This window comes from Lissotriton helveticus, chromosome 2_1 (genome assembly GCF_964261635.1).
Source record: "Lissotriton helveticus chromosome 2_1, aLisHel1.1, whole genome shotgun sequence".
In the NCBI taxonomy this organism is placed as follows: Eukaryota; Metazoa; Chordata; class Amphibia; order Caudata; family Salamandridae; genus Lissotriton; species Lissotriton helveticus.
In genome coordinates, this window is record NC_136059.1 from 1,591,381,842 (window position 1) to 1,591,395,700 (window position 13,859).

Consider the following 13,859-nt stretch of genomic DNA (forward strand, 5'->3'; position numbering starts at 1 on the left):
AAAGAATAGAGACAAAAGGGAGTGGTCCCCCAACAAAGGTGCTGCAAGAACACCTTCAATTTGAATCAATTAAATATCGACCTACAAAAATATTGATGACAAAATATCGACTACCAGAATATCGAATTCCTATCTACAAACAGGTAAGTACAAAAATATTGAATCCAAAATATCGTTGTAAATATTATGGTGTGTTAAAATATCGAATTTTTTAAGTGTCTTAAAAGTAATGTAAAATGAATGAAAAAATAAATATAATTAAGTAAAACATACTTAAAATATTTATATAACCTTAAAATTATTAAATAATTAATGTAATGTAAAAAAAAGCATTTTTATTTTTTAATACATATATATTAACTTAATAATATTAAAAACTATTCAAATATTTTTAGCGTAGGATAGCGGGAGGGTAAAAATTACTATTCCCACTCCAGCGAGTGCAACAGTCGGTAAAGCGTTGGATAGCAGGACAGTAAAAATTACTATTCCCACTCCAGTGAGTGCAATAGTAGGGAAAGCGTTGGATAGCGGTAGGGTAAAAATTACTATTCCCAATCCCGTGAGTGCAACAGTAAGGAAAGTGTTGGATAGCGGGAGGGTAAAAATTTACTATTCCCACTCCAGTGAGTGCAACAGTAGGGAAAGCGTTGGATAGCGGGAAGGTAAAAATTACATTCCCACTCTAGTGAGTGCAACTGTAAGGAAAGCGTTGGATAGAGGGAGGGTAAAAATTTACTATTCCCACTCCAGTGAGTGCAACAGTAGAGAAAGTGTTGAATAGTGTAGGGGTAAAAATGACTATTCCCACTCCAGTGAGTGCAACAGAATGGAAAGCATTGGCTAGCCGGAGGGTAAAAATTACTATTCCCACTCCAGTGAGTGCAACAGTAGGGAAAACGTTGGATAGAGGGAGGGTAAAAATTACTATTCCCTCTCCAGTGAGTGCAACAGTAGGGAAAGTGTTGGATAGCGTAGGGGTAAAAAATACTATTCCCACTCCAGTGAGTGCAACAGTAGGGAAAGTGTTGGATAGCGGATAGGAATAATTTACTATTCCCACTTCACCAAATGTGAAAGGGAAAGTGTTGGCTAGCGTAGGGGTATAAATTACTATTCCCACTCCAGTGAGTGCAACAGTAGGGAAAGTGTTGGATAGCGTAGGGGTAAACATTACTATTCCCACTCCAGAGAGTGCAACAGAAGGGAAAGTGTTGGATAGCATAGGGGTAAAAATTACTATTCCACCTCCAGTGAGTGAAACAGTAGGGAAAGTAATGATTTAATATTTAAATAAAAAGAAACTAATTATCAATAGCAATAAAAAATTTATTAAAATTAATTACCAAATACAACATATGTAATAATTAACTAATTATAAATACCAATACATAGTGCTTATTAAAAATGAATTACGATTAATAATTAATTAGAACGAATTCATTTGCAATACCAAAAATGTATAAGTAATAAAAAATACTAATTAATAAATAATTTACAGTAAATTAATTATCAATACAAAAACACATTTTTAATAATTACTTAATTACAATTAAATTACTTCCTACCCTATTTTCCTATAAACACACAACCTGCTCTGAATAATAAATTAATACAATAAATATAATTATCAATTTATCAATTAATGAAAAGTAATTACCGATTAATAAAAAATAATTAACAATTAATATTTAATTAACAATAAATGTATTATCAATACCAATAAATATAAATAAATAATTACTTAATTACAAATAAATTACTTCCCACCCTATTTCCCTATAAACCCACAAACCGCTAAGGAACTAAAACGCAAAATTAAATTTAAAATAATTAATAATTCCTAAAAATTCAAATTTCATTTACTATAATTAAATTACGTCCCACCATATTCACCTATAAACCCACAACCGGCTACAGAATTAAATTACGCAAAAATGAAATAACATAAAATGCATTACTTTAAAAAACTTCAAATATACATTACAAAAACATTGCATACTTTTAACACATATACTAACACTTAAAACAATCGATATTTTTAACAACTATATATTATGACTGTCGAGATTACTAACTTCGATATTATAAAAATCGATATTTCATACCTGAATTTCGATATTCTGCACCACTATATTTTTGCAATTCGATATTCTGTCCATTCCATATAAAAAACTCGATATTCTGTCTATTCGATATTTTTTTTCGATATTGTGACTAGTCACCATTAAGTTTAAAAGTATAGCCTAGTCACTGACAAAGAGATCAGAAATAACTGTAACAGATTGGGTGAAAATCTGAATAGGGAATCTGGTGATACAAGAAGCAGAGAAGTGAACAGAAATGGTTCAGATTTGAGTGGAAAATAAAATAGGAATAGGTTATTTTCTGTTTCAAAAAGAACAGAATAAAGCACAGTCGGACAGTCTTGCTTTGAATTTGTTTCATGCAATTTCCATTTTTAGGAATGTGTTTGTCTTTTGAACAATTACCCTCATCAAAGTGACTCACAGATACTCTACTGAATGGATGTTGTGATGCCATCACATGTGGATGTTATGATGGTAAGACATTTTAAATCAGCCTTTACTCGATATCTGGCCAGAATGATTAACTGTGAAAGATAAAACAATACAACACACATTAGCGCTCTTTGAAATAAACTATTCAGAGCCTGGTGCTTCACATTTCTCTGATCATAAAGCAAAGTTTAACAAAATTGAAATGCATTTGGAAAAAGTGTTAAAGAGCAGCATCATTAAAAGCTGGTAAAATGAAAACCTGTTAAACGTAAGTTAATGAGACTCAACAAATTAGATTAGATTAAGTAAAACCAGTCACAGAGAATGTTATTGCCATTGGCAGAAAAACGGATGATGATGTTAAGAAAAAATGCTGTCAATAATTAAAGACAGGCACTTTCATGTGATAAATGAATTTACTGTCAAAGTAATGGTGTGATAACATTTTCCCAACTGATGTTATGATTCTGAAATAATTGAAGAATGCAATACTTTTGTACCTTTAACACCAACTACCCCAATGAATCGTGCAATGCTTTCAGACAATTTCCCTTGAGAAAATGAATCGGAAGAGAAAAATAACCACTTCAGATATTCAAGTCTGTGGTAAACAGTTATTGATAACCTTTACTTCAAGATCTATTCCAAATTCATTGAAACCAGTCCGGGTGATCCCCACTATTGAACAACGTCATGTGTCCATCTAGAGCACAAAAACTGTGTCCAATTTAGAGTGAGCAGTGGCTACTATAGATTTTGGAAAAGACAATTACATTTCAACTGCACTTATTATGGAGGTTTACTCGACCGTTGGGAATTTGCAGCCTAATTTTCTGTACATGGAGGCCCACTACTCTAATAGAAATGAAATCATTTCAGGGAATTAGTCAAGAACATGTACAAGTAAGATTCTATGTACTGCATCGCTCATTAAATTTGACATTCCTATTGTCTCAAGTTGCTCAACACTTATTTACATCACTATATCAACTGTTTCAGTAACTTGTGGTGGTTTTCCATAATAACGAAATCGCAGAGTGTCTGACCTATATTGCTGGAAATCCAATCATGGATGAATAACTACGGGGGTAGTGTCAATCAGATTGAAACAAATCTCTTTATCCGAGAATCATCTAAAATACTGAAGAAAATCAAACCTCGTTATCCGAAGATTTGAACTGGTAAATCTTGAACAGACAAATCATAGCGGATTTAACCTATTTTGCAAATTATTATGAATGTAGTATTATTAGTATATGAAACTACTAGGAGAAATTAGCTTTATAAGTTAGATCTCATAATGTCAGTACAACTGGGATACCAGTGGACCGCAAAAAATTATTGTAACTCCGAACTTATTAGTTACATAAACAAAGATATACAGAAAATGTAGCACTTGCAGGTTTTTAAGGCAAGGACAATTCATTTTCAAAACTCCAGATGTAAAAAGGCATTACATTGGTGCAAATATGTGCCATCCTCCAGGCATGTGTACCGCTGAACCAGAATGAACTGTAAAAGGAAAGTGGTAAAAACATAATTGTTCTAACATCACGTCATCTGGAATAATTATTGTGATTGGCTGCCATTATCCAGTTACTAGCACTGGAGGTGTAACCAGCCGCGGCTGGTAGTAGAAGTACCGGCCGGGCGGTGATGTGGGAAGGGGGAGGGGGAGGGGCAGGGTGGGGGGTAGTAATGCATGGATTACGGACTTTAACAGGTAAGTAAACATAAAAAGAAATAAAACGAATTTCGTTGCTTGCACTGCATTACCAAATGCGATGCAGTGCGCGCAACGAAATTCGTTTTATTTCTTTTTATGTTTACTTACCTGTTAAAGTCCGTAATCCATACATTACTACCCCCCATCCTGCCCCTCCCCCTCCCCACGTCACCGCCCGGCTGGTACTCCCACTATCGGCTGCGGCTGGGTGTAACCTGAGGATATTTGAAACCACAAAGTATGCCACCATATTATGAACGTATATTAGAATTATTTATACAATTACATCAGGCAGCAGGAATGATGCTTACAGATTTAAACAAGCATTTGCAATGCAATAAGTCTCGCATTTACGTGAGTTTAAATAACAAAGCCTTTTATTTATTTTTGAAAAACAAAAACATAAATAAAAGGCATTGTCATTTTCAATGCAAATAGCTCAAACTCGCTTACATGCGAGGCCTATTGCATTGCAAATGCTAGTATATCGTATCTGCGGCGCTGTAAAATCTTTCTGTGCCTGGAAGCTTTCTTCTCCTCTTTGTTACATGATGATTGCTCAAGAAGAACAAGCATGCCCCTTCCTTCCAGTTAATTGTGTGGTACTTACCTTTCTTCCTCAGTCGCTCATTGATTCTTCTTACTATTGTCCTGAAGATAGGCAGATTTTGCTGTTTCCCTGCTTCACTCTGTCAACTTGGGGGCATATTTACAAGTCCTTTACGTCACTTTTGCGTCACTTTTCCCATGTTAAAAGTGATGCAAAAGTGGCGCAAGGGGCTTGTAAATATGCCCCTTGGAGTGCAGGCATGCAGCAGCAGATGGCATCAGCATTCTGACTGGCTGATCAAATGTCCGCATTCCACAGAGAGTGCTAATAACGCATCTAAGCTCTCAGGAAAGGTGAATGAAAGCCCCCTGGCCACAGCAGCAGAAGCCCCTAACCCATACGGAAAATTTTCTACTAAGCACCGCGACCAGTGGCGCAAAAGCGAACTTATGAGACCTATAAAATGTCATCTGTAAGTTACCCACAGCACTGAAAATGTACTGATATACACTGGCATGATGAAAGGACTTGCCACTACTATTTTCATTACGGACAGTAGGGTAGGGGTAAAGAGGTGCCTTTCAAAAACTGTACAGAAGAAACACTAAGCACCTCTTGATCATATTCCTATCAAATGAACTGCGGAACAGCACCCTTGAGAACGTTAAAGGAGCATGGGTGTGATGGCTCCAAACAGCAAGAGCTGCCAACTTTGGTAACTGAGTTTGAGTCTCGGCGTTGGCTAAGCATCCTGTGATTCTGTGTAAATCCATTAATCTCTCCGTGCCTGTGAAACATATACAAAACAATGAACCTGGCCTTGTGAAATGAAATATGGTGCTAATGTAAAGCACCCTAATGCCTTTGTACCACTTTCACACTATATTTAAAAAAACAAAATGCTGCTCCTACATCTCACACCTAGCCCTTGGACCCGCTCTCTAGGGCAAGGTGCAAACCGAAGGGTACAAGATTAGTAATTAGACTGCTCGTGGCCATGCATTGTTTCTATTTCTTTTAGTTTGTCTATTTTTTTATCTTAGGGTTGGTTTTTCAGCACGAAGACTCCTATGGTACTTTTTGTGCTTTATAAGCAGTGTAATAAAAATGAAATCGTCGAGTAAAGACCCTTATCAGAGCATTACAAAAGTGACCGGGCTCTAATAGTAAAGCAGTACTGAAGCCACTAGCTCCTTTCTAAAGCGATACTGACTTCCAGCTGACCCACCGACAGCAAGACTAAACTCTGTCTAGTCAACATTTTAAAACGGCCAGACAATGACACAAGCACTATACGTGCGATCAGGACAATCCCTGAAAACTGTCAGTTCTACACTTACACAGTACGAGTAGAAACCATAAGGTAAGCCATCGAGTCATGATCTGTAGCGGTTCTAAAGCACCAATATTAACGGTGAAACATTTCGGAAAGTCCCAATAGTAGTAACATCGGAATTTGAGTCCATAACCCAGCCCACATATCCAATCCTTTCTTACCCAGTTCTATTCTTTGATCAAATCCTTTCTAGTTTGTCTAGAGCATTGGCAAGTTCAGCAAGTCAAGCGGGCACCTGCAGAAATATTAAGCATGGAGCCTGTGTTGCTGCTAATGCTGAAAGTTTAACGCACGCCCAGGGGCCGGAAGGGCAATGAGGAGCCAGCTACTATGCTGGCAAAAAAAAAAAACAGAAGGGGAACGGCTGCTAAAATGAAAGTGTGCCATGCTTGCACATAAATAAATACATACAGATGGAAAGGAGCATGTTCCAAGAAAAATAAAGACGTGCTACCGCAATGAGGAGCAAGCTACCGGGTTGCCTACAAAAACAAAACAAGCATGGATAGTAGCTATGTAGATGACGGTCTCATGGAGGAAGTGGGGCTTTAGGTCTGGCTGGGGCGTGGTGAGAACAGACACAAGGGCGACAGAGAGAGATTAAACAGCAACAGGGTGGGTAGGGGGTTGAGATAATTCCGGGCACCTGTGTCATTTCATCTTTTTTGCTTTCAGTTTTGCTTTCAGTTTTGCTTTCAGTTTTGCATCAGTTTTGCTGTCTAACCGAAGTTGGAAAGTAGCACATTCCAATCATGGTGGAGATGTAGATTACATTTGAAGACAGTGCTCTTTGCTTCACTGAAAGTAAATGCCGCCGTACAGAACAGTGCAGACCCCTGTTACAGGAAAAGTGAGGCTGCTGCACAGTTTACATTTACATCACGGTCCTTCTCCTCGCTTGGATCTTGTACTGGAGCTTCTCCAGGGCACCCTCTCACAAGCAGTTTTGCCCCCCATACACAGTAGCAGGAGCAGTAAAAGACATCTGCCGCCCACACACCGGAATGCCGCGATTACATTGCAAATGGGGGGTGACAACACCGAAGGTGGGTGGCGGTGGGGGGGACGACACAGTCAATCATTAATTAACAAAGAGTTCTCCGAATAACAATCACGCTGTGTAAGCGTAACGAGACTGGAGTTAGGCGGTGCTGTTTCCGGAACAAACGGAAGTTACGTATCGAATCCACAGCCAATAATAAGCCTACTAACAAAAGAAATGCCTGAGTTAACTAATGGCAAGTGGCAGGAGAAATTACCCGGCAATAGGAGGAGTTACACCCCTCATACAGATTACTTGATGTCTCAGAGAGACAGCACATGTGCGCTGCCTAGGTGAGACCTAAAAAACACAATGTTCAGGATGGTTCCTCAATTACCTTTATTGTCATAGCATGAAAAGTCTACTATAATGCAACTACTTTACTAAAACCTTGAGTTTGTGGGATAAATCCAGTCCCTGCACACACAGAAGTTGAGTAGGGGTTGGAATTATGGAATCTGCATTAAAGTCCAGACCACAGCAGGTTTCCCCTAATACATTTTGGCAGAACAAATGTCAATATAAGATTCACATTATAGAACTGCTTAAATGTGAGGGCTTTGCTCTGGATCACATCAATAACTTCAGAACAAGGAATAGGTAAAATTGCAAAGAAAGGTCAACGGCTATCTAGATATCAATGAATAGACATTTCAGTCTAACTGCATCAGGAAAGATATTTTACCTTAAATATCAGCTTAGAGCCATGCGATGAATCCTCACTTGTGTGATATCACTTTGGCTTTTGAATAAAATCACAGAACTATTCAAAATCGGGGTTGCTTAATAAACTCAAGATCTTTAATGAGTTAATAAAAAATTCAAATGCAGTTTAGAGGATATTTACAGTTAACAAATATATGGTACAGTACCTATTTTTTAAGTGCTGGATACTGCCAAGGCATCGGAATTGCCCATTCACCATAATAGCCATTCTGGTGCACAACGCCTCACATTCTTCCATGCTGCAGAAGAGAAGAAGTGATCATAAATCAAATAATTTGTCTTCTTTTCATCAAAATATTACTTTCTCTTTAAATTCCATTGGTATATATACACAAAACTGTAAAATGTGCTTAGCTATAACGTTTGCATAAAGAAAAAGGGTTCAGAGATATATCAAGCATTGGTAAGGCCAATAGTTTCTTAATGTTTATTTTTTTTTTTATTTGTTATTTGGCTGTCTGCCATGCACCAGTACTGCATATGCCAATGCTCATCCAACTGCAGTAGAAGCACTGAGAAAGGTAATGGCAGGGTGGGCAGCCATTCTTAAATGCAATGTCTTTGTACTTGCCCCACCTTGCATTTAAACAAAGTGATGCTTCTTCGAATAGTACAAGTGGAAAAGAATACAGTTTCAAAATGGTTGACCACTAATATTATATTCAATGAAACATGATTCTTGGAGTGATACACATATAAAAAGAAAAACATTTGAACATGGCCTCTTATTGCTATTTACCTTTTTTTAGATGTTTTTTTAAATAAAGGCATGTTGTGGGCAATAAAAAATACCAAACATGTGGGGGCAAAAGTGGTGGTGTTACGTGAGATAGTGACAGAAAAGGTGTAGTTAGCAAAGAGAGCTCACATAAAGTGACCAGTGAGCACAATGGGTGGGAAAGCAGAAAAAGCAAGAGTGTGGCTTGACAAGGAGAGTTGGCAGGAGAGTGTTACTAATCTGCTAGGAGAGAGCAACAGTGATAGCAAGACAAAATATGCCCTCATGCCCTTCAATGCAGACAGTGGCAGAAGGACACAGAAAACCTGAAGTGGGAGCGCCAGTCATCGGCTGCTTGAAGCAAAATGTGACTGACCATGTCTGAAGCCAATAGCTCAAGGGAGCAGGAAAGCCCAATGCCTGAAATAGGGTGATCCAAAGCTCACTTTAGGTATATATTAAAATATATAAGATACAAAAGGAGCATTGATGAGAAACGGATAATGCTAGAAGTAGGAGAGATCTAAAAATAATTAAGAATGTGATTTCTTGAAGAGCAGCAAGGTCTTTAGCATTAAAAGAAAGTGGAATATAATTAAACAAACACGTTAATTTGGGTAGTATAATCATTTTTACTAAGTTCACTCTCCTGTAGATGTTTAACAGTAGATTTGCCCCCACCGTGACAATAGGCCACCCACCTCCTTGAAAACTTTCACCCAGCTGACTCTTGGTATATCCATCAATTTCTGTGCAAGATAGATCCCCAAATATCGCATCTGACCTTTAACCCCCGATGCTGCAATACTGGAATTCCAGCTCATAATTTCGGTCTTTTCTCTGTTAATTTTATAGCCGGAAACTTTACCGAAATTCCTCAGCTAGCTTAAACAGTCTGGGTATAGCTTTAACGTGGTCAGATGTATACATTAGGAGATCATAAGCATACAAGGCGTACTTAAGTTCCAGGTCCGCGATCATCTTAAAGGGTAAAATAGAGAGATCTTCTCTAAGGGAACAAACAAAAGGCTCAATATACAAATTAAACAATAAAGGTGACAGGGGGAAGCCCTGTCTGGTCCCTCTTGATATATCAAACCAGTCAGTGAGGGTACCATTTACCAGAACTTTCGCACGTGGATTCAAGTAGAGGGATCTGACAGCCTCAATAAAATTTCCAGGGAAGCCGAAGCTGGACATAGTCTCCCAGAGATAGTTCCAGCTAACCTGATCGAAAGCCTTAGCGGCATCAATTGCAACCAGGGTTAATGGTAACCCCTTCTTAATTGCAGCATCAATTGGCCCTATGGCTTGAAAAGTTAGTTCGTTGAGCTGGCTTACTGGCATTAACCCCCTCTGATCTGGGTGTACAATAGTTTTAATAGTTTTAGCCATCCTAGCGGCCAAAATTCCAGAGAAGATTTTGAGTTCCGAATTCAACAGGGAAATGGGCCTATATGCCTCAATTTTTTGGGGATCTTTGTCTCGCTTAAGAATCTGGGATACCGTTGCCTCTGACCATGATGGCGGAATTGCTTCCTTCTCTAAACATATTTTATTGAACAGAGTTTTTAGAACCGGCACAACCCGATCCATCAAGCCCAGATATATCTCAACAGGCAGCCCATCTGGCCCAGCAGCCTTCCCCCTACTCATCTTTTTAAGTTGTTCTATAATCTCCCCCTCTGTAATACCAGTAGATAAATATGACCTATCTTCCTCAGTTAGATGAGGTAGAGTTCTTTGATTCAGCCATGTTCTTACAGTGTCCGGACTATACTCGGTATCCTCCGTATCGGGTCATTTATTTGGGCGACCAAGACCCCGAGAGTAGCATGGAAAAAGCTTAGGAGAGGGTTGAAATTGGGAGGATTAGCTCTACCAGATTTGCTAGTTTATTGCCATGCTTTTCATTTTAAAAACTTCAGAATGCTAGCAAGCAGAGCCGACTCTACTTCTTTGGGTCGTTTGTTTCAGGCTTTATTGTGTGATGTACCTCAGGGACAGGAATTCTTTCTCTACAAGTTTGGGGACCCCAAGTACTACAAAAAGGTTAGACTAAAGGTTTTTTTAGCTGCTTTGAGAAACTGGAGATATATTAGGAAGTTATTGGGAATTACATTCTACACATCGCAGGCCCCAATATGGAACTCTCCGGGTACCCCGGAATGCCTCCAGGATCAACTATCACAACCTCTCAGATCAAGAGGTATGCAGTTATGGGGAGATCTCCAGGAAGAGGCACAGCTTATTAGTTGGGAGAAAATATGCGGAATAACAAGCGGGACGCTGACAAGATTTAAGTACCATAAATTGTCTGCATGGTGGTCATCCCAGGCATGGAGTAATGAAGCCTCAAGCATAGCAGTAGACTATATTTCGAGAATAGGGCCATGGAAGCGCGAGCTATCATTCTGGTATGGAGCATTTATAGGAACTGGGGATTGTTTGGAGGAAGAGCTTGTCAGGCGTTGGGGCAGTGTACTTCCGGAAAATGGTGAGGATTTGTGGAAACTTTGGTGTGATTCTTTCTCTATGTTACAGGCAGTGGTTAAACCAGCTAACCTTAGAAGGAATCACTTGTACACTGCTCACAGGGTGTACTGGACTCCAGGTAAATTGTCCAATATCTCCACAACAATCTATAATTGTCCCAGATGCAAATATCCTGCTGCCGACGATCTGCACATGTTCATGGATTGCCCGAAGATCGGCCACTTCTGGATGGAGGTTTGTGGTTTCCTGGAGGAAGTATTGAGCCTGCAGATTGAAGTAAGTGCAAGGCTAATCTTTTTCGGTCTTTTGCCGGATTATGGTGTGAACGCCCTAGCCTCAAGGTTTGCATTTTATGTAGTAATTATTGCAAGGAGAGCAATCTGTAGGTCCTGGAAATTTGAGGCACCCCCTTCCTTTGCTGACTGCTTAAAGAACATCATGATGGTCAGCCAATCGGACATGGCTTGCGATATCTCTTGTGTGGATAAGATCTGGGCAGCCCTAGAAATGTTGAGAAGTAAGATCAAGTCCTATGATTATGCAAGAGGGCTGTGGGTCCAGTCCTCCCTAGTAACAAGTGGGTCCTCAGGTGCGTGAACGGGAGTGGAACTCGGATACAGCCATACCTCTGTGAAGACTCTACCTCTCCTTTCAAGCCAATTACAAGGGCGGTCTCCAATCAGGGCTTGCATGAAGGAAGTAGAGACATTCCATCTTGAGAGTCCATTTATGGCATGTATGAGGACAAAAAAAAAAATTTGTAAACAGAGAAAAAAAAAAGAATGTGATTTCAAAAACCACTGCTAAAAAGAAATGCTGTACATAAGGCTAGCAAATCTAAAGTTCAAGTCAGGGCGTGGGGAAACTCATGGAAGTAAGAAAGCACAAAAAGTCAAGATACAAATCAAATATATCACTAGGGAGGGATGAAAGGGGCAGTAGGGGAAGTAAAGGCACTACGCAACGAAGGACTAGCATATCTCAACAAACAAGTTAATTTCTAACAACCTACCAGGAAACTTCGATCCAGATCCCTCTCCCTAGCAGACACCCAACGCATCAGCGGTATGTACAGTGGAGGCCACTCCTTTTCCCACCTGGTGACTGCGGTCTGAGCAAAACCTCCTCCTGCACCTCAGAGCCTCATCAGTGCTCTAGCAGTTCAGGAAGGACCTCAAGTCCTGGATGTTTAACTAATAGGAGAACTGGTAGCATGATTCCCACAGCAACTCGAGACACTCAAGAGTGATGCAGCCGCGCTCTACAAATCCTGATTGATTGATTGATAGATAAATAATAAATAAAAACACATAGAAGCAGCTAAGATCAAAATAAAGGGGACGATTCACAAAGCCTTTTTCATTTATGGCCAAAAAAAATTCTATTTATGAGTCTCACAAAATTAAAGAAGAATTCCTGAAAGGTGTGAATAGTTTACTGCAACGTTCTCCACCACTAAAACATATAACTCTGCAATAGTAAACCCAATGCAACGCTTGAGAAGAGGATGGGTTATTGAGTAAGTTGACTCTATCCTCCAGGGCCATGTGGCTCCTTCCCTAAGCCTCATAAGGCCTTGGCAACCCCATCCGCCTGGGCCTTATTTTTTTTAAAGGGGGATGGGGATGTGTGGCCCCCCTCTCAAAGCCTTATTAGGCCCTTGCGAACCAATTACTCAAGCCATTTTTATTAAGGGGGAGGGAACTGCGTAACCCCATCCCAAAGCCTTATAAGGGCCTGGAGACCACATCCCCAGGGTAATTTTTTCATTAAAGGGGAGGGGAATTTGCCCCCTTCCTGACCCTTATTAGGACCTGGGGACCCTTTCTCCCAGAGCCACCAATTAAAATAAAGGAGAGGGGGTCGCGTGCACCCCCTTCCCCACGTCTTATTAGGTCCTTGGGACAACATCCCCCAGGGCTGTTCTTTTATTAAGGGGTAAGGGGCTACATGCCCCCCTCCCTGAGCCTTGTTAGGCCCTGGGGAACCCATCCTACAGGGATGCTTTTTACAAATAAAGGGGGTGTCCCCCTCCCCTCCTGAGCCTTGTTAGGCCCCGGAAACCCCATACCCCATGGCTGTTAATTTTAATAAAGCGAAGGGGTTGTGTGGCCTCCTCCTTAAGCATTGTTAGGTTCTGGGGACTTCAATTCCCCCAGGGCCATTACTAAAAATGAAGGGATGAGGGCCTCCCTCCCTGAGCCGGTATAGGCCCTGGGAACTCAATTCCAGGAGCCCACACTTCTTCAAAGTGAGTGTCCTGGTGCCCAAGCAGGACTTCCACCATATACTTGTTGTTGGCTAGGTGGAGCCCCAAGGCCCCCCCGACCTCTGCTACCTCCCCTCTGGCAGCGGAAGCCAGCATTGCTTCCACCCTGGAGGGAGCAGCTGCTAATGCTGCTCCTTCCAGGCACAAACAATATTTTGATCTGTCATCTGTGATGTCACTGACCATGTCATGATTGATGTAATAAGTGAGGTCATGATCAGTGCATTTCGGTGGCGTAAGGTATAGTTAGCTCAGGTAACTATACCTGCTGAATTTCACTGAGAAATCTGAGACTAACTATAAAGTCCCCATAACCTTTAGTTTTTTTCAGTTAATATATATATGTATGTATATGTATATAAATATATATATATCCATACTAATATTATAAAGAGAGAGCCCAAACCTTTGAGGCGGGTAATCTAAGTAACCACAGCACCAGTCACAACACCCAATACAGCATTGGAAAGGGTA

At 40.0% G+C, this 13,859-nt stretch overlaps 1 protein-coding gene across 3 annotated transcripts in view; it reads right to left on the minus strand.

Annotated features, from left to right (window-relative positions):
• LOC144818798 (phospholipid-transporting ATPase ABCA1-like) overlaps window positions 1-13,859 on the minus strand; it is a 3,252,877-nt gene that overhangs the window by 210,982 nt on the left and 3,028,036 nt on the right. For all 3 annotated transcript variants that reach the window (XM_078676562.1, XM_078676560.1, XM_078676561.1), the window contains exon 48: window positions 8,049-8,141. In XM_078676562.1, coding sequence (XP_078532688.1) covers window positions 8,049-8,141 — 93 coding nt within the window. The remainder of the gene's footprint in view (window positions 1-8,048; window positions 8,142-13,859) is intronic.